The sequence below is a fragment of the Gadus macrocephalus genome, chromosome 1 (assembly GCF_031168955.1).
Source record: "Gadus macrocephalus chromosome 1, ASM3116895v1".
NCBI classification, from domain to species: Eukaryota; Metazoa; Chordata; class Actinopteri; order Gadiformes; family Gadidae; genus Gadus; species Gadus macrocephalus.
The window spans coordinates 8,040,710-8,062,160 of NC_082382.1; the positions used below are offsets into that span (position 1 = coordinate 8,040,710).

At 44.6% G+C, this 21,451-nt stretch overlaps 1 protein-coding gene and 1 long non-coding RNA gene across 8 annotated transcripts in view; both read left to right on the forward strand.

Moving 5' to 3' along the window:
- The window catches only part of fmnl3 (formin-like 3), a 36,337-nt gene that overhangs the window by 533 nt on the left and 14,353 nt on the right, over positions 1–21,451 (forward strand). For 6 of the 7 annotated variants that reach the window (XR_009528020.1, XR_009528021.1, XR_009528022.1 and 3 more), the window contains exons 2-9: positions 14,289–14,372; positions 14,764–14,844; positions 14,950–15,026; positions 17,779–17,862; positions 18,437–18,583; positions 19,468–19,576; positions 19,932–20,008; positions 20,319–20,412. Coding sequence is in view for 4 of the 7 variants with exons in the window: in XM_060064744.1 (XP_059920727.1) it covers positions 14,289–14,372; positions 14,764–14,844; positions 14,950–15,026; positions 17,779–17,862; positions 18,437–18,583; positions 19,468–19,576; positions 19,932–20,008; positions 20,319–20,412 (753 nt within the window). In the remaining 3 variants the exon portion in view is untranslated. The remainder of the gene's footprint in view (positions 1–14,288; positions 14,373–14,763; positions 14,845–14,949; positions 15,027–17,778; positions 17,863–18,436; positions 18,584–19,467; positions 19,577–19,931; positions 20,009–20,318; positions 20,413–21,451) is intronic. The other variant, XM_060064777.1, reaches the window with a different exon arrangement.
- On the forward strand, positions 5–6,494 carry LOC132467518 (uncharacterized). Its single transcript, XR_009528025.1, has 3 exons — positions 5–4,185; positions 4,362–4,450; positions 4,619–6,494. It is a non-coding gene; the product is annotated as an uncharacterized LOC132467518 (long non-coding RNA).

A 21,451-nucleotide genomic window follows, 5' to 3' on the forward strand; every position in this document is an offset into this window, starting at 1 on the left:
AAGTTATCCGTGTGTTTGCCCAATGTGATTATCTTTCATATTTGGTCTAAAAAAAAAATGTAAGAAGACTTACAGGACGCAAATTGTAAACCAAATATGAGTTAATTATTTGGTTTGCTTCAGGGAATGTATTAGGAATATGTTATTACCTCTATGTAGATGTTAAGATGATTAATAGTTATGATTATGAGCCACTTTGCTACTTATAATGAAACCCCATGATGAAGCCTTTCTCTTATATCACATTTTCTGGCCATCTGTTCAAGCCAGCAAAGACGATAGTCACAGTTTAAATGGGCTGAGGTATGCTGTCCCATCCCCAAGCTCCGAGCCTGGTGAGCCCCCTCCCTGCGGTTCTTTTGTCTCCCCTTAAGTCAGGCGTTTGGCTCAATTACCCCCAAGTATAGAACAGACCCGAATGGGGAGATTTGATCAGGCCCATCTAAATGCGAGCAGCCAAGACTATAGGATTCCGTTTTCGTTTAACTTGCAGCATGTACAGAACGGAAAACAAAATGTTCTGAATTCCCCCAAACTCCCACCACGGAGAGCTGCAGAGAGAGATTACCACCCACTCCATGCTCTTCAAATTCAGGGTTTAGGTCGGAGCTCGGGTTGTAGTCAACGTCCACTCACCTTCACGTTGGTACAAATGAAATCCCCCCCAAAAAAGCACGTATTAGTAGCCTTATGTTTGAATCTATTTTATTTATGGTAAACACTATTTAAAGAGCATAGGCTATTATCAACTCCACCTTAGATATATATATATATATATATATATATATATATATATATATATATATATATATATATATATATCTATCTATCTATCTATCTATCTATCTATCTATCTATCTCTATCTATCTATCTATCTATCTATCTATCTATCTATCTATCTATCTATCTATCTATCTATCTATCTATCTATCTATCTATCTATCTATCTATCTATCTATCTATCTATCTATCTATCTATCTATCTATCTATCTATCTATCTATCTATCTATCTATCTATCTATCTATCTATCTATCTATCTATCTATCTATCTATTCAACAGTCGCCAATATTTGTTTAAAAATATGCTGACGTCCCTTTTAACTAAAGCCATGTAAACCACACCCAGATTGAGTGTGTAGCTTCTTAAGGCCATAATTACACATAACAATGTCTTCTTCATTGTGAAAATGAAATATTACAGTCCTTGACCCTGTGCTTTTTCAAATTGAAAGCTATAATTTGCTTCAACTGTTGAACATTTTCCATCTGTTGACTCATTATAAAACCCTTTTCCAAACTTGTGTAATGTGTGTCAGCTGTACTCACAATCACACTAAACGTGACTTTTATATGTATGCTTACTTGACACGACTATTGCCTTTCCCCTCATCTTTTCCACATGGAGCATTATTGCATGAGTGGCTGTTCCTTTTCATAAAGTAGAACGTTTTTCCATATGCCTACTTCTTTGACCTGAAAGGCACAATTATTTTTAGCTGCAGCTCTTTTTCCACACAGAAAAACCAGATATCCTTTATATCAGGAGAGGGATCGCGTCTCTGCTGGAGGGAGCACAACTCAACTCCTAAACTGTTATTATAAAAAAAACTACATGCAACTTCGGTAAACTCTTTCAGAGTGTTTGGTTTTGTTGTTCCATCCCCCCACAAGATCACGTGAGTCCAGTCTTGGTTCTGTTCCCGGCCAGTAGCTGCAGTTGTTCTTTGCTCTGTGGGATGAACGAGATGCTTGTATATTTAAGGGCTCTTATCAGACAATGGTTCAGCACCGCTCCCGAAGTCTCTGGTTGTCAAGATAATCGCGGATCAAAGCCAACATGGACCCTGGAACACTGGAAGAGACCCGAAACATTTCCTCCACTAACAATGACACTACCATGCTACCAGTATTGATACATGATACATGATACAGATAGTGTTTATACTAATCAGTGCAAATGACTCCCTTTTTATAGTGTTGGTCACATTTATTTGTACTACGATTGCACGGATTCTGTCGAGCTAAACCATCTCTCGGTCTGTCCAATCTACTGACCAAAGTAGTTCTGTGTGTCTGTATTTCTGCACTACTGTTCCGCCTCCATCTTTCCTGGACAAACACACGGCTCACAGACGTTGGAATGACGGTAGCCCGGTGTGATGTCATGGGAGCAGCGTGGTAATATCCCCCTTGATAATGACTTTACCAGGAGCCGGGGCGATGGGGAATGTAGGCGGGATCACACCCCTGGGTCAGATCAGACTGCTTCCATGTGGTTTGCAAATAAAGCACAGTGGCCGTGTCCAACCAAACTCACGTGCGGGAGGCGTCTCATCCCATTGTCTCCTGTGTCTAGCGTCCTCCTAGGGAAGGGCCCTGGCTCAGCCTTCACTGAAAGCTGCTTCCTAGAATACCCACATGTACTCCCTCCCCATTGAATCAACCGAGGGAATTGCATTGTGGCCCTTGGCCTGGCTTGGCCAGGTTCCCCTTCGGGTAGGATGTGTTGGGATGTTTGTTCCTGGAGACGGGCACTGGGGCATTACCACTCCGTGAGTGAACATACTAGTAGGGCCCACTAGACCCCCTCGCAGAGTAAAGAATACATAGACATTGCTATTCAGCGTGGCCATCGCATTATGGCATCAGCATTGCTTGTCTCTAGTTAGCCTGGTTGATTCGCTTCTCTTTGTCCCGTAGAGGTCTTATCCCCTGCACATCTCTGGTCCCAGGGGTTTGCCTGATCCTAAAGGAAATGGATTACTGAGTTTGCCCAGTCTCAGTCTCAGAGCGAGAGAGTCCCATTTCTCTCCCCCTCCCAGGAGTCTACGTTACTCTAGGTCTCGGCTTAGTAGCTCGAGCTCCGCCATATGGTCGTGTCTTCATGGAGGCGTTCTGAGACGGCGGTGCAGTTTTCCAAGGTGTAGCGTTGGAGCGCGGGCCACTGAAGGATCCTCTTTCAAAGTGGCCCAGCACCACTGGATTCCTGCGGTCGCGTCTCGGCTACGGCCGCAGGAGAACTCAAAAGAGGGAACGTTTGCTTTGAACTGGCTGCTTGCCTTGGTGCTCGGTTGTAATGACTTTACCAACGTTATTAAAACGGCCAATGCATATTTCTATGGGCTTGTTTAGAGAAGAACATCTGATTATTTTCCAGTGCTTGATTGCTTTGGAAACAATCCTAACCAATTGGCCCAAAGCTTTCCTTTTCCTTCAACACTGATTTTGGTGTCGTTATCTGATTCATATGTATGCTAATACTCAATACTACGCACTCACACAACTCAGTACAGAGGTCGTTGCATTTGAAGAAACAAAATCAACTATTGATTAATCATAACAACGAGACATTTTAAGTTTATTTGTTTTAAAGACAGAATATTTCATCAATAATCCAGGACTTTCTTGAATGTCCCCATGCTGTGCAGACTTTAAGAAAGACCCTTCAGACGGGTGCATGATAGTGGCCTTCCAAGGCAGACTAATAGAGTCAAGCTGTTCAATTGATATACGGGACATTAAACCTAAATCATTTTCATTGGTTAAGGGATGGTGGCATTTGATTTGATAAGCCTCTATGTGTCTACCCCCCCCCCCCCCGTACAACCACAGGGTCTTGACCGACTCTCGTGAAGAGGCGTCGTGGCTGTGAAGCGGGGGTGGGGAGGGAGGGAAAGGCCTTTGTTGGTTTGTTTGTTTTGCCTACTCAGTTTGGTAGTTGAGTGTACATCTGTCTTGGCTGTCGCCGAGCCTCAGGAAGAGAGGATTAGCGAGGGACTTCAGGGCACACTGCTAACTTGGTTTTAAAGCTATAGCTGAACAGACGGTGGTCTGGCTCTACCGTCCACCTGGCCTTCTCGACCCTCAGGCAACAATTCCCCATTCTAGACAGGTTTTATGGGGGACTTTTAGTGCTTCTCCTCTGGCTGGGTTTTTTGTGAGGAGAGGAAAGGGCAAGTGAGAGAGCATGGCTAATTGGGGAAATCCAGCGTAGTTCAACGTAGGTCAGCGTTGTTCAGCACAGGTCAGGATAGTTCAGTGTGTTGTTCCTTCAGTGTGCGGTTCCTTCAGTGTAGTTCAGTGTGTGGTTCCTTCAATGTGTGGTTCCTTCAGTGTAGTTCAGTGTGTGGTTCCTTCAGTGTATGGTTCCTTCAGTGTGTGGTTCCTTCAGTGTCGTTCAGTGTGTTGTTCCTTCAGTGTAGTTCAGTGTGTTGTTCCTTCAGTGTAGTTCAGTGTGTTGTTCCTTCAGTGTAGTTCAGTGTGTTGTTCCTTCAGTGTAGTTCAGTGTGTTGTTCCTTCAGTGTCATTCAGTGTGTTGTTCCTTCAGTGTAGTTCAGTGTGTTGTTCCTTCAGTGTAGTTCAGTGTGTTGTTCCTTCAGTGTCGTTCAGTGTGTTGTTCCTTCAGTGTAGTTCAGTGTGTTGTTCCTTCAGTGTAGTTCAGTGTGTTGTTCCTTCAGTGTAGTTCAGTGGGTTGTTCCTTCAGTGTTCAGTGTGTTGTTCCTTCAGTGTAGTTCAGTGTGTTGTTCCTTCAGTGTCATTCAGTGTGTTGTTCCTTCAGTGTAGTTCAGTGTGTTGTTCCTTCAGTGTATTTCAGTGTGTTGTTCCTTCAGTGTAGTTCAGTGTGTGGTTCCTTAAGTGTAGTTCAGTGTGTGATTCCTTCAGTGTGTTGTTCCTTCGTCCAAACTAACGGTAGTCGAGCGTGTTGAATGTGTGGTTCCTTCACCTGCCAGCCGTGTGGTATCTGTCTATTGATCTCTCCAGTTTTCAGGTCTAGAATTAGCCGAAATAAAATGCTGTTCAGTTCTGTTTTAAGTAGTTTCCAGTATGTGTGGTATTATCACAGTTCTTTCATCCACATGACAGGATGAATACTTCAGGAAATGCCCCAAATGGTTTCTCTTTTGTGTGTGTGTGTGTGTGTGTGTGTGTGTGTGTGTGTGTGTGTGTGTGTGTGTGTGTGTGTGTGTGTGTGTGTGTGTGTGTGTGTGTGTGTGTACGTGTGTGTGGGAGGGTGTGTATGTCTGTGTTTGTGTTTGTGTTTCAGTGCTTGCATGCATGTGAGTGTGTGAGGTTTGGTGTGTGCATGTACGTGTGTGTGTGTGTGTGTGCGTGTGTGTTTCAGTGCGCGTGTGTGTGTGTGGTTGTGTTCATTCATGCACTGCAGTGGGGTAGTTTGCAGACAGATGCGCCCTGGCTCTCGGTGTGAGACTTAGCTTCCTCTTCAGCACAACGAGGGTTCAGCGGTTACTGTGTCTCAGTGGAACAGCCTCGTTCCCTGATGCTGGTTGTGTTTCTGTCACTGCAGCTCTCGTGGTTTGCGTTTTTGTTGACATGGATGCTACAAAATAACTGGTGTTGAAAGGACTTAATATGAGGAGCCAGTGGTTTATGGCCTAACTCTTAAAAAACATGTTGCCCATCAAAATACCCTATTTGTCTTGACGTAACAATCCGTTAAATATTTTTTAACGGATTGTTGAGCACTACTATTTACATCCATTCTGGCACCCATTGAACTACTTACCAACCCTGGAAGGAGGGATCCCCTACCCTGTGTTCCTTCTCAAGATGTCCTCCTTGTTCATTTCGTTTCATCTTGCCCTTTGGTCGCTAGGGTTAGGGTGTGTCATACATATATGTCCTTTCAAGCATTTTGAGTCTGCAATGATTATTAAGGGCTATACAAATAGAATTTACTGGACTGGATTTGTCAATCTGACTGTACGTCATGTATTGCTCACATATTGTTACTTCTGCTTTCTGTGTCGTCTGACAGTGACAGCTCCTGATGCTTTCGCTATTCCTGAGAAATCTGGCGGAAGGGGACAGTGATTAATAGTTCTGACAAATGGGCTTATTGTAAGTCGCTTTGGATAAAAGCCAATACCCTAAATTTAATTGTAAATGTTAATGTAGTAAAGCCGTATTCTATGGGGTTCTCATTTAGTCTCTGACCATTAAAGGAACATCATTTATTTTAATTGAAAGCTGTGAGCTTTATTTATAGAAATAGGCTTTTCTTATTGGTCAACCTTTTGTCGGACTGGGCATGAAGTCAAAAGGCCGGCCTGAATTATGGAGGCATTCATGTACCTGCATTCCTGACATTCCCGGGGCATATTGTCTGTTAGCTAGAGTTCCCCGTAAGCTCTGCATGGACGGACACAGGGGGAGAAACAGGATGCTCCTGTAGTAGTAAAGGCATTCCTCTGATTCACGGCCACTTTTACAGTTTGTTTATAAGTAATGAATTCATTCAACAGTCCCACGCTGAAGTTCCTGCTCGCAAAGGAAAGTTGCCTAACCTCGAAATGAGTAGCACAACAAAATACAATTTTAAATTTTTTTCAAATTAACATTTTATGTTTTTTATGCAAAACTAGAAGCATCCAAAGTCAGACAGTATTGTGAAAGTGAAACTTTGAAGTACAGATTTAGCTTTCCAGGTGTGTGAGGGAAACCTTGAGCTTGTAGCATGTGGCTGTTTGTCTCTTCCCTCAGCCTCAAAGTGCTGGGCCACTTTGAAAGTCTGTCTTCAAAGAGGCCTGTGATGGTGATTGTCTTTCTCTTAAACCAAGCGTGAATCTCCCTATCCCTGTTGCTAATCACACCCATGGCTTTGGGTCAACAGATGAGCCACAAATGGGTTTAGGCTCGAGATTATATGGTGGTGAAATTAACATCTTCAAATTCTAGATTTTTTGGGAAATATAGAATAGTTTAACAATATCTATTGTCATGGTTTGAAAACATTTTGGAGGCATTATCTTTACAAAATGTAAACATAAACTTTAAGAGTCTAATCTTTAAGTCTTTATTAAGCATGAACTGTAAAGTATACAGTATATCCCACATATAACTACTATTGAGGGGCTTATTTCCAAAGTCCTTATGAATACCTGGTCGCAGTGGAAATACCTCCGCAGTCCAGGGAGGGTTCTTTGGAGCCCGGTGTTGAAGGAAGGTTCAACAGGCTGATGAAGGTGCTGGGTATGATGTTGATAGTGGGGTTGCAGGGCATTCTGGGTAATATTGGCTGAGGGCTTCACACCACGGCTGTATAGTGTGTTACTGGTAACTGCCGCATCAAGACAGTTTCATGGGGATTACATGATTATGTTGTGACATTAGTCATGGTATTTTAGTCCCGGTCTGGATCAAGGTTTGATCAGTTTAAGGGCCTATTGTTATTTATAGCAGTTAAGATCAACATCAAATCAACTGATTTCATGAATGAAATCAGAATGCTAAATGTTTATGACCTTCAGATTTGTCTGTATTGTCAGACATGACAAGTTTCAGACTGGAATCCACACAGCAGGACTGTGGTGTGGCCTCTGGCAGTGAACAGCCAGATAGTGAAACCCGCTCACCATCTGGCTGTTATGTTAATAACATTAATGTGGCAACTGTAGAACATGTTTATTTTGTTGACTATGTAAATAAGAACCAACGCCGCCACCACCCCCACCACCACCCCTACAAACACCACTACCACCACCAACACCACCAGAGTGTGGACCTGGGGCAGCAGTCCTATGATCCACCCCTTCTTCTCTTTCTACTCCCCTTCTCACTGTAGTCTCACCTTCCTTTCTTCTCCCTGTGCTCTACCTTCTCCGTGTCTCTGGCTGGAGGTGGCGGGGCCTCCGCGGTCCCCCCAGCGTCTTTGTGAAGGACTCTTTGTGATTGCCTGGTTCAAGTTACCCTTGTAAAAAAAAAAAATCACTGGGAGTGATCAGATGTCCAGAGAAAAGGGGGCCGATGGTTTCTCACACAGCTCTGCTGCTCCCCGTTCAACAGGTCTTATACATACTCGGAACTGGAAAAACCCCCACAAGCCCCTCGTTGTACGCAACAACCCACACGTGTTTTGTGTACGCAGACATGGACAGACAGAACATATATTGCTACACACGCAGGCACACACAATCACACATCTATATCCACAGAACAAAACAGACATTACTCATAGCACTGTTTTTATTTCCTGGACTGCTAAGGAAGTGCAGGCGGTCTCATGACGCCAGCAGTGACAACAGCCGAGGTTCCGGACCTGTCCCCTCTCATTGTGTTCGACTCTGCCACGGAAGGGCACACAGCTGAACAATAGCACCGGCTGCCTCATGGACTTTGGTTGAGAGTCAGTAAATGTATCAGAAGATGCCATCAGGCATGGAGTAAACCCAGCCTCTGGTGGGAGCACACAGGCAGTCCATAATAAAACTGAATAGGACTGCTTTATTTTAGGCATATATTTCGTATTCAAAAAATTACCAATGCAACAACAATTCCATGATCTGGACCTGGCATTTCTTACCAAGAAATGGTTGTCCATAGCAACAAGGCAACAGTTACTGACTGTGGAACCCGGACAGGATCCTTGCATTCTTCTGAAACCAGATTCTGACGGGATCGGCGGCCGAACTCTTTCCAGCCCGGCCTGACAGCACCCGTCATTAAACCCGTCACACAGCTCCCTCCTGCACTTTGCTGACCACGTGTTTGTCTTCATACGGCCAGACTGGGACGGAAAAGAAGATTGAACGTTAGGAGAAAGAGCTGTAGTTAAATCTAGCTCCTGTCTATTTTCTTTGCCATGCATATTGAGCACTGCTTGTGTTTCGTTGGGATTGTGACGTGTGTGAAGTTGTGACAAAATGTTTATAGGACCTAGCACCTGGAGTCTGGGCTTCTTTGGGGCCTGAAGTCCGGCAGGCAATCGGAGAACGTTACGTCAGTGAATAACGTTAATATTAACTCCATCACCAATAAGGAAGCTCCACTAGCCAGTATTCATTACAAAAGTGCCAATTGAGAAACCTCCACAAGTGGGTTTTCATCACAAAAGTCCCTAATGAGGAACCTCTGCAAGTGCGTCCTCATTGTGCAGGAAAGACGTCATTCTGAGGCAATGCTTTAAAACCGCTATCTTTTTTCAACCGTCATGCATCTAGTCCATGTACACTATTTCTTGTATAACTCTTAGGCATATGGAACGGCAAATTCCTGTATTTGATTTTTCAATTATTTCCATTGTGTCAAAGATAAATCAACAATATAAAATCCTTCCATTTGAGTATTTAATGATAAACTTAACATGATTTCCAAATGGCTCTAGAAGGATCTATTAATTCCTCATTTCCATGAGGCCTATAAGTGCATGGCCTGGCCCGACCAGACACGATGTATTAGCCAGCTACCTCTGTAGTTACTGCTTGTTGGATTTGACCACATGGTCGACGGAAGTGCTTAAAGTCACCTTGAGGAACCGCACCATGCCCTCATTGCTGCTTGGACGTCTGTTCAAACCTCACCATTCCCCGCTGAAAGTTGTAATTCAATTATTCTAAACCACATCTCTGGTTTACGTTTTTTATACACATAATTTCCTTTAGGTATACCCAGGTGCTTGAAGCGAGTGCGTAGACTCCCAGCCCATCATTTATGCGCAGCGTCAGTAACTGATGTCAACGCGCTCCTTGCCTTGTTGTTCGACGTCATTGACAGAACCTCCTCAAGAATGTGTACGACTGCCTTGATAAAGGTCCCTCATTGGCCCCAACCAGAAGACATTGCATCAACATGTCCAAATTCTACGTGACACACAAATTTCAGTCGTGCCAACGCACATTTTTTAGACCTTATATGCCATAACTTCGTCCCACATCGACACGCCACAAGCCTTGCCCGGACGGGCCCCTTCCCACAATGCCCCTCGCGATTTCACGATACTTGCTTCGAAGTCTTCATAATTTCGCCCCTGACTCAGTGCGCCGCATGACACACCAAGCCAATAGATTCTGCAGTACAGTTCCCAGATACATGATGTATAAACCTGCGGCTGATTCTGTGCGGGTTTTAAACTTGTCCTGTTCGAGAACACAACACCCGACCTAGCATCATTAACAGACTAGCCTCGAGTGAACGCACCAAGCTGAGAAAAACACGGCGTAAAAGACAATGTTCATACAACTAATATGGAGTGATCATAAACAATGGCCAGGTTCAACCTCAATGAGGCGTAGTTGGGACCCTTTTGGCTTCCATTGGAGATGAGTTGCTGTCTGGATCGCTGTGTCTGGGTCGCCAAATGCTCCGTCCATGTGCTCAGCGTGCACCTGGTGGTACTTCTCCGGTCTAAAGCTTAAAGGAGATGGCCTCGGTGAACGTATGAGCGGGAAGACAGTCGAGGAAGAGCCTCCTGTTTAATCACTTAGCATTCACAGACAGCACTGGGCCTCTGGTTGGTTCTATGAGAATGTAGCAAGACAGAAAATAGGTCTGTAGCGGGAAAACAAGGGTCGCTTAAAATATCTGAATGCACACAGAGAACCAAACTGAAATAAACCACTCTCACGACCCAGGGTAGAATTAGACCAACAGAGAGTCCCCAGAATATACCCTGCTCCTTTCCTGGCTTTATTTTGTATCAAATCCAGCGGAAGCTTGGAAGATAGCTGGGTAGTTTTTCTCTGTGGTGGTTTGTTTGGTGGGCTACGTGCCATGTGTAATGCCGCCATGGGTGTTACAGTGTGGGAGGGTTGATGGCATGGGGGGAAACAGGCCGTCATTCCAGGAGAGAATGAGTAACTCTTCCAGAGATGGGTGTTGGCCTATAGATAATTTATTGCCACAGCTGATTCTGTCTATAAGGCCTTTGTGTTTACCGTATTTTTGTGTCATCGATAGAATGATGGTAGATATGGTATTCCCATATGAAGTATTGCTTCCTTACTCCGTTTTTTTGTCAAAGAAAATCTATTTGTTCCTTCAAATATCATTTTCTGCGATATTTTCTAAAAACTCCAGACTAAAACTCAACTCAAACTTACATCCATGCGGACATGAGAGCTAAAGTGCCCCCCCTTCCTTGTCTCCAGTGGACAGACCCCACAACCTTCCACAAGTTGCTCCGTCTTGAAGAATACGCTTCTACCTCCTTCAGGGCTTTGAGTGGCCCTCTGTTTTAAGAGTCTCCAGAGTTGACTGTCACACCCCTTACCCTCAACCCTCCTCCAACAACATGCGTCTCTTATCAGTGATCAAATACTTTTAACGACATGGTCGTACTCACTGAAAAAAATGAAAAAATATTGTGCTATTATGTTTATTGTATCTGCGCGTATTAGCTCTGTGTGGCTCATGGTGGTGACCTAGTAATTCTGAAGATAAGGGAGACTGGTAGTGAATGGAACCAGTTGGGCAAGTTCAGCTGTTTAACGTGATGGTGTGTGTGTGTGTGTGTGTGTGTGTGTGTGTGTGTGTGTGTGTGTGTGTGTGTGTGTGTGTGTGTGTGTGTGTGTGTGTGTGTGTGTGTGTGTGTGTGTGTGTGTGTGTGTGTGTGTAAATGCATCATGGGATTGGCTCTGTTATCAAACTAAATCAAACCCATTGTTAATCAAGGCCCAACCCAAAGAATAAATAAATATACAGATGGGCAGTGAGTATATTATAATGTAGGGCCAACACACCACCTGTTACCATTGTTAACCACATATTCCAAAAGGCTGTTTTTTTCTCTTGTTTCTTTGCCAACAAAGTAGGTTCAACATTGTATATTCAACAAAGAAGGTGAAATGTGAGATCTTAGCTAAGATGACAGAAATCCAGAAACAGGAAACTCATTCACAGGAACAAGTATACTTGAGTAAAGAAAGGCCTTTCTTTCTTTATTTCTAAATTGTATTTAGCATTGGAAACATGCAGTGCCCTCACTGAGGGCTCCTTAGTCACACCGTGTTGAGGAGCCTGAGGCTGAGGCTTCAATGATCACATCAGGGCCCATCAGGACGATAGCAAACATGGCCCTGCTGTGTGTTGTTCCATGCTGCCTCTTGCCATGATGTGTAAACATAGCCTCAAGTCTCATCTTGTATGTGCATCAGTGGAATGAAGGATGGCACTCGTATAATGGTTAATTTACAAAGTAACTTTATATGAGATTTGAGTGAATTGTTCTAGTTGTTCTTATTTTATGTGTTAGGCCCATCCGCCTCATATTTTATTATCCCAAACCAAAAAAAGGATGCCTTTGTCAGTGTTGTGGTTGGGCTCGACCTATAATTAAATTAGTTGAAAATAAAGAGTCTTTCTCCTTTCCTGTTTGCCTCAAGCTTTGTCTTACTTTTCAAAGACCAGAAAACCTAGACAACCGGCTCACACAGCAGATGTGCGTTGGATATAAGCTTTCATAAATAACCACTTGGATTGACCGATAGCATGTGCCACATGACTTGCAGTTGTTTACAAAAAAGAATCCACTTAGTAGAATTGGGTTGAGTTCCAGGAGCTCCACGAATAAGTCTGAGGTCGTGTCATGAATGATCAGAGATTACGCACCCGTCTCTAGTCTCTCATCGTTCGCCGTTCAATGACTCGCGACCTTCCCCTTTCTTAACGTATAGGGTTTTGTTCATTTGAATCAGAATTGTTGCTTGTGGATGTTTCTGATGGACAAAAAAGGTACTTCATTGCAATGTACGACTGCTTAATCCTAAATGTAATGTAAACTGTATTGTTACAATGTTTCCAAAAAGGCCAATACACATTATTAGCTTCGGGTACCCCGAGGACCCCGGAGCTGAGGCCAGACCAGTGGGAGGTGAGGGTGGTCCCCGGGTCAAGCGAAAGAGAATTTAGGGCAAATTTGTAACCATTATAAACAGGGTGCATTCCTTCTGTAATTCTGGACATCTGGAATGCGTGTCGTCTCCTTTCTTCGTCGGGGAGACGATCGGACCGTCGCTCCTCTTCAAGACGAGCAGAATCACTTTCCCATGACTTCTCAGGGTTATCGGCATCGCTCACTTGGCTTCATGTCGACCTGATGCTGCCTTTTTTTCATTTGAATGTAATGTGTGTGTGTGTGTGTGTGTGTGTGTGTGTGTGTGTGTGTGTGTGTGTGTGTGTGTGTGTGTGTGTGTGTGTCTGTGTGTGTCTGTGTGTGTGTGTGGATGGCGCAGAAAAAGAAAAAGAAAGCTTTGCGATGGATGTCAGTAGGAGAAGAAACACAATACTGTCTTATGTAATTGTTGCCAAACAGACCGATGAGTCACGGGCAGCGACAGTGCTACTGGATAGAGAGATTACGCCATGGCCCTCCAGGCCACGATGTGATGGTCCTAGTGGGAACTGGGAAGGATGTCCAAAGACATTCTCACATTGTGGGTTTTGGTGAATTTGCATGAAACTAGCAACTATTGTTTCCATTTCACATATCGTTCCCAGTGTGCTTGCCAGTGTGTTATAGTCAAATCTGCTGAATATCTGTTTTGTAAAAAAAAAAAAAATTAAGGTGTTTCATAACCTTGAGAATTTGTCAATGTTGACTTTAAAGTTAAGTAAAATTGATGATGGCTGCATGTCTTAGAGAAGCAGTAAACTGTTGGCACAGTTTACTGCTTCGCGATTTCATGAAAATGACCAAGAACCTAGGTATATTATGCACTGCTTCTAAGTAAGTATTGCAACAGGAACCAGACTCAGTTGTTCCATACATCAATCCCAATCCACCATCACTGTGAAATCCCCATGAAAACACCACAGCTCGGCGTAAAGATGTGTTTTAGGGCTAGTTTGCCGCGTTATATGGTCGGCTGAGTTATTGCCCAGGTCAAGGGTAAACAGGACAGGGGGTTTGTGGCCAGACTCGGAGGGGGGACTGTTAATCAGCGTGCAAAGGCGGGACCCCAGAGCAAACCATCCTTCATGTCTCTGAGGAAAAGAAAATGGCTGAGGTGTCCAGATTCAACAGATGAGCTGCCTTGCATCACCTCCCTTCATCAGTCCATAGCCCTCTCGACTTCTGGTTTATAACCGTTCCAGAGGGTAATTAGTCAAAGCTTGTGCTGTATAGTTTGTGTTTATCTTTTTAATGACTTCAAAGGTGTAAAATGATTAAGTGGGCTGTCCCCAAACACAAATTACAACATTTATGGTGTATTTCAGTAAAGCAGCAGCCTTTGGGCTGTTGAAGCCTTAAGTGTTTTGATGGATTTCCAAACGATGGTTTGAGCCTTTCTCTCTGATAACGCCTTTGTCACTAGAAGCTCTGCGTTTCCTGAATGTTCCAGAAGCACAAGGGGGAAGATGTAGATGATCACAAGCAACAGGATGTTTGACATCAACACAGGAATTGAGGTCATAACACGACTGCTGAATGTTTGGGGCAAGTTTTAGGCCTGGAAAAACACACTATCTGTGCCTTTGGTCGCACAGAATTAAAGATAGAGTTAACGATGCAGAAAATAAGTCTAATTATTTCTTCATATCTTGTTTTCCAGAATTCCATGAATCTACCTCCAGACAAAGCAAGACTTCTAAGACAGTATGACAACGAGAAGAAGTGGGACCTTATATGTGACCAGGTACATCCCATCCATTGTTATCGAGTCATCAAGTTGAGTTGTTGAAACTCTATCTGTCATCAATGCTTTATTTCTGAAATCCCCCATGAAATGTGAGATGTATGTTGTTCCTCCTGCTTGTATTGTCCGTGTCGAAGACTTCCATTGGTGTCCGAAGACTAAATGAAAGCAAGTCAGCAGTCCTGGTTTTGGTCAGCAGAACCAGTCACTTCAATGCGCCAGTTCTTCAGTTATTTCCCCTTAAACGTCTTTGCCAAGTCTTTCCTGGGGCCTAACAAATACTTTTTTGGAAAAAAGACTTAAGTTGTGATCTTTATCCTCGATCCAGGGATTCAATGCCCAAGTTATTCCACAAAGTCTATTTTTAACCTTCAATGTTTTTCACCTTCAGGAGAGATTTCAAGTAAAGAACCCGCCACACACATACATCCAGAAGCTACGCAGCTACCTAGATCCTGGAGTCACCCGAAAGGTGAGCCATGTCACTGGAAATAAAAAAGTTCTTATTAATTTATTCCTTTCATAATCTCCCAATGTCATACTCATGGGGTTTATTTTTAACTTTGTTCTGTTACAGAAGTTCCGAAGGCGGGTCCAAGAATCCACTAAAGTCTTGCGGGAGTTGGAGATCTCCCTGCGGACCAACCACATCGGGTAACTCATTCCCTTTCTCTTCTCTGGATCGCCGGCAACACAGCTTTCCAACCTCAGTGGTTCCAGTTTTCCTAGCTCAAAGAAGGGTCCATTCTCTGTTCCTTCTGCTGTGGGGAGCCCAGAGCACTGCTTTCTTTCGTTTTTTTTTTTTTTTTTTACTCGCACCGAGACCTCTGCCATTGGTTTAGCCTGCCAAGCTCCGAAGCTGCACAGCTCCACTTCATAGAGCCGGTCGTCATGATGCCCAGATGGAAGCCATTGTGCAGCCTCCTCCTCTCCCCCGTAGAGCCAGGCAGGAAGCTTTGTTGTGGATGCCAGAAGGACAGGAAGCTCACCAGCAATGAACCCCCCCGAACGAGCCACACGCAAAAGTCCACACGAGGACGCCTTTATGGAGACACACACCATCGGTTGATATCACACATTAACTTTTGATCATTATTTTATGCACACAAAGATGACTCTTTGTTATCAATGTGTGTAATCCTGGCCATTAATGTTAAAAGATACAAATACAGGAATGCCTATTGCGACGATGTGCCAAATGACTAACCAAAACATACAAAAGAGTATAGCTGTTGTTGTGTGCCAAGAGAAACACATAGTCCATTTTTAGACCTTCTTATTATGCATCCACGGTTCAGCCCCATCACAGCGTCTCTAAACATGTCTTATTAAAGACTTGGAGGGAAATAATTTAAGGGGTATTTTTGGAGGGAAACATTTGTTTGGGTTTAGTATAACAGAGGATTGTTTATTGTTGTGTGTGTGTGTGTGTGTGTGTGTGTGTGTGTGTGTGTGTGTGTGTGTGTGTGTGTGTGTGTGTGTGTTTGTGTTAATCCTCAGATTGCCAAGAACATCATAAAAAAGCGACTACTTGGACAGGAAGAGAGGGAGGGGAAAATGAATGCGAGAGAGAGGGAGAAAAGGGAGGGAGTTTGTGAGGGTGAGAGACAGGGAGGAAGAGGAGGGTCTACGAGACAGGATATTGATGATCAAGAGCATCGCATCATCCACCCCCTCTCCCCCTTTCCCTTAACCCATCAACCAATCAGGCGCTCACCTCTCTCTCCTCTGACCTCCCCCTCCCTTCTGTTGGTTTAGCTTTCCTTCCTGACTCATCAGTGGCTGACCAGCCACAAACACACACACACACACACACACACACACACACACACACGCACAGGCACACCCAAACGCACACAAACACACACTTACACACACAGTTTGAAATTGGGGGAGAGAGGTGCCGTTTGGGGTCTGCGTGGGAGGCAGACTAAATACGAGGTTCGACCTGAGCCCATATGCCGTCCACATTTTTCCTCCTCGACATGGGAATTCCTTTGTTTGGACTGGTCCTCCCTCAAGAAAACTAGAGCTTTAGAGGAAGGAAATAAGAAGCCCAGTATACTTTTCATCACATTCTTGTCAAGCCTTTTTTTCTTTTTTACGTTGGGGGGTAGCCAGCTGTTTTGAGTATCGATATATAAGCTGGCTTTTTTTTTTACAGAAGCTACAGAGCATTTAATTTTACTTTCTCTGCAACTGTTATTTAAGTTCTGGTAAATCCCTTAGACTGTTTTCACCAATAGAGTGTTGATGTGTAAACATCAGCACTCCATTGCGAAAAAAAAATTGCGTCTTCCTCAACTGCATTTATACAGCGCCTTTCTAACCAGTGGCCAATCAAAGCGTTTTACAATACTACTTAACATTCGTCCATTCATGCACTCATTCACACACCGACGGCGGAGTCAGACACGCAGGGCGACAGCCAGCTGGTCAGGAGCAGTCAGGGTGAGGTGTCTCGCTCAGGGACACCTTGACACTCAGTTTTAATTTTAGTTTTAGTCTAGTCTTTGTGTCAACCATTTTAGTTTTAGCCTAGTTTTAGTAAAAGTACCTAGTAGTATTGAAAAAAACAACATTTTATTATTGCCAAACCCATTTCACAATTTTTGCAATTCCCATTTCACAATTCAAAGAAGGTCATCTTATTATTATATTATTGTTACCTTATAGATTCAAGAATACATCCGTTCCAGACGCGGATGACGCTCTGATTTGAATTTACAACGTATTTATTTTACCAACCAAACCTTATGTGTAGAAGTACACACAAGTTTAAATAAAATAAATAAAATAGCATCACATTACAATGCCAGAAAAAAGAAATATGCGTTCAAGTTTAACATAAAGAGAAACAAGGTGCTTGAAAAAAGTGCAAATGAAATGTGCGTGTCTGTGACTTGTATTTCTTGTAAACTGAACTCAGGTTTTTCATCATAAATACTATTAACAGATATAACAACGCTACAAATCGTTTGGAGATGTACTAGGATGGGAAGCACTGGCTGCATACAGTGGAATTTGATGATAGAAAACAAACCGTAACAAACAGACAGTACTGAATTATGCCAACTACTGAACAAAAAACAGCAACTACATAAACTGTAACCTCCTGGATATGTTTAAGACTTTACTATCTATCGTTAATAATATCGTTGAGGTTATGAAAGGTTGCTTATCAAAATGGTGTGTTTGTGTGTGTGTGTGTGTGTGTGTGTGTGTGTGTGTGTGTGTGTGTGTGTGTGTTGTATGCTTCTTGCATGTCTGTTCAGGCTAGCCATTAACTACTACTTAGGCTTATTTACTTTGAGGAAAGCGCTTCCTTCCAAAATGGTCTGAGCCACACGCCGCCCCAGATCCCCTCAGCAGGTCCATTATGCTCTGCTTGTGTCCTCGGTCTCAGGTGGGTCAGAGAGTTCCTCAACGATGAGAACCGAGGTCTTGACATCTTGGTGGAGTACCTCTCCTTTGCCCAGTGTGCTGTTATGTGAGTACACACACACTTACACACACACACACACACACACACACACACACATGCACACTCATTCTCTTGACCTCTTGACACGGGTTCAAGGGCCAAACTTTTCCGTACTGACTCGAAATGGACTGTTGCAACAACATATTCTTCCTGAACCAAGTCACTACGTGCAAGCCGGTTATTAGCTTGTGCAATTTATACAAAGCTTTCTCCGTGTGTGTTGTGGGTTCGGTTTGCCTTGCTGCAGACCTGACTATAGCTTGTTTTGCTAACTGTACCCCAGGCTAACCTAGACAGCGTGTGGACCGCCGTGCTGTGTTTTGCCAGGCTTTACTGGGGCTCTCTCAGAGGTTCCGGTCGTAAGCCTCGCCTCTTAACCGCTGCGTTGCTAACCTGACCCTCCAAATCCCTCTCTTCCCCTTGTGTGCGGACTCTGCTGCTTCGGTCTGTCTGTCTGTCTGTCTGTCTGTCTGTCTGTCTGTCTGTCTGTCGGTCTGCCTGTCCGTCTGCCTGTCCGTCTGCCTGTCCGTCTGTCCGCCTGTCTGTCTATTTGTGTGTTGGCTTTATCCGTGGCCCCCAGGTTGAATTTTGAGGGTCTGGAGGTGGGGGAGGACGGGCCACTGGAGATGAGTAAGTCCTGGAGCAGGTCCATCGAGGATCTGCACCAGACGGGCAGCCAGCCCTTCTGCAACACCCTGGTGCGCTCGGCCCGCCAGTCCGTCCTGCGGTACGTAGCGCTTAGCCTCCCCTCCCGCTACGCCATTACCGCTCAGCGCTTTTAACGCCTCCCACCACCGTGGGTCTGTGTGTCAGCTGGACTCGACGCCCGTGTGCTCATTCGTCAGGAGGCTGATGGAAAATGATGGCTTACAAATGTTGCTCATCCTTCACAATAAGAGTCTTTCTAACGAGAGTCTTACTTGGTTGGAAGGTTCCGCTCTCCAGATGTGTCGGTGTGTGTGTGTGTGTGTGTGTCTACTGTTCGAGATGAAACCCAGCTGTGTTTCTGAGCACATGTTGGAGGTGTGGGATTGCTCTCCTTTACAGCCCAATAGCAGACGAGAGCCTCAAGTTATGGGATTGACTACCCTTTTCTCTTTAGCGTTTACAGGTGTGTCTTCCATGAAGAGGACTAGAATTTCAATGAAAGTGACAATTGCAAAAAAAATCCAGACCGCACCGTCTTGGTGAATAATAACTCATTTGTAAGATACTTCTGACATAACTCTAGCCTTAAACATGTAGAATTTCACAACGTGGGGATGTATTGCAGTTAGATGAATGAGTTAATCTCTCGCTCGAGACAATGATATGGAAACTGGTCTCCTCCCATCATGCATCTGTGACCACAGACCGTTGTAGCATCCCCTGTCTGCTCTTGTTCTATCTCTCTAGCCTCCCCCCACCCCCTCCCCCCTCTCTAACTGCCTCTGACATGTTTGAATGTTTGTGGTCACATGGTGTACAGATGCAGTTTGGTTTCTAAGTTGTTGTCAAAACAAGTTATCAACATTATCTATCCCCTGCCCAAAGAGGAAGTCAATTCTGATCACCACAAGTGCATTTGCACAATCTCATTGGCGTGTGACATCACAGCGTTGTCTCTTGCAGATATGGCTCGGTGACGAACACCAAAACCATCAAGAACTCCCGTCTCGTCAGCCAGAAGGACGATGTACACGTGTGCATCATGTGCCTGAGAGCCATCATGAACTACCAGGTAAAACGCAGATCCAAACAGTGGTGTGTCCTTCAGTGAATAGACACTCAGCCTTTGTAAAGCAGTGCAGGGAACACAATAATCAGGTCAGATTTAGTAGGGTTGAACAACATACATGTTATAGACACCCCTGGATATATCCATAATAGCATCGCGGAAAAACAGCAAATAGATACATTTTCTGTCTGTTCTGCACATATAAGAGCTAAACTCATCTGTCTCATCTTCAAAGCGCTTATCCGTGGTCGGGTGGCGGGGACAGAAGGGACCAAACTTCCTTCCCCCTATATACAGTACAAGAGCAAGCTTTATAGTCTCTCTCTAACCACGACCTTCGATCCCCGTCCTTCCGCAGTACGGCTTCAACATGGTCATGTCCCATCCGCACGCTGTCAACGAGATCGCTCTCAGCCTGAACAATAAGAACTCGAGGTAAGCGCTAAAGCCCGCCCCCTCCGGCCTCCATGCAGGATAGCTACGGCTGGGACTCCACACCAGGTGAAGCCCCTGCAGCCCTGTTCATTGGATACGCCCGGCCTATCTGCCTGGATCCCCGGTCCCTCTGAAGTGGGGGGGGGGGGGGGGCAGTAGCTCAGGAGGTAGAACGGGTTGACTGGTAACCGGAAGGCTGCTAATTCAATCCCTGACTCCTCTTACATATAAATATGTCTAACTTTGTTAACTCTGGATCAAAGGATGGGTGACAATGAGGAGGTGATGAGTGTGTGACGTGTGGTTCTAGGACGAAAGCGCTGGTGTTGGAGCTGCTGGCCGCCGTCTGTCTGGTCCGAGGAGGCCACGAAATCATCCTCTCAGCGTTCGATAACTTTAAAGAGGTGCGGTAGGACGGGCCTCAGTCTCGATGAAATGACATAAAATAGCCTGCTGTGTTTGAGGCTCTGTATAGTTATAGAGTGAAATCTGCGTGTTTACTGAGTGAAGTACTAAAGAATTGCAATGTCATTTCCTGTCTCTCCATGGGGTACAGAGAGGCCCACAAAGTCGATACAGGAGGGTGAAGGGAACTCTGCCACAAGACCTCTCCACCGAGGGTGTTAGCAGTAGCTCATTAGCTTCACACTGAGGGTGTTAGCAGTAGCATACTAGCTTCACACTGAGGGTGTTAGCAGTAGCTCACTAGCTTCACACTGAGGGTGTTCACAGTAGCATACTAGCTTCACACTGAGGGTGTTAGCAGTAGCTCACTAGCTTCACACTGAGGGTGTTAGCAGTAGCTCACTAGCTTCACACTGAGGGTGTTAGCAGTAGCTCACTAGCTTCACACTGAGGGTGTTAGCAGTAGCTCACTAGCTTCACACTGAGGGTGTTAGCAGTAGCTCACTAGCTTCACACTGAGGGTGTTAGCAATAGCTCACTAGCTTCACAATGAGGGTGTTAGCAGTAGCTCACTAGCTTCACACTGAGGGTGTTAGCAGTAGCTCACTAGCTTCACACTGAGGGTGTTAGCAGTAGCTCACTAGCTTCACACTGAGGGTGTTAGCAGTAGCTCACTAGCTTCACACTGAGGGTGTTAGCAGTAGCTCACTAGCTTCACACTGAGGGTGTTAGCAGTAGCTCACTAGCTTCACACTGAGGGTGTTAGCAATAGCTCACTAGCTTCACAATGAGGGTGTTAGCAGTAGCTCACTAGTTTCACACTGAGGGTGTTAGCAGTAGCTCACTAGCTTCACACTGAGGGTGTTAGCAGTAGCTCACTAGCTTCACACTGAGGGTGTTAGCAGTAGCTCACTAGCTTCCTGGTGACCTTTGGGACTCTTGGAATTAAGTCACCAGATGGGAGCCATCAAAACATAGACCTCAAAAGTTTGCTGCATGCCTATACTTCGCCTTGTAGACATTTTAAACAAGGGTCCA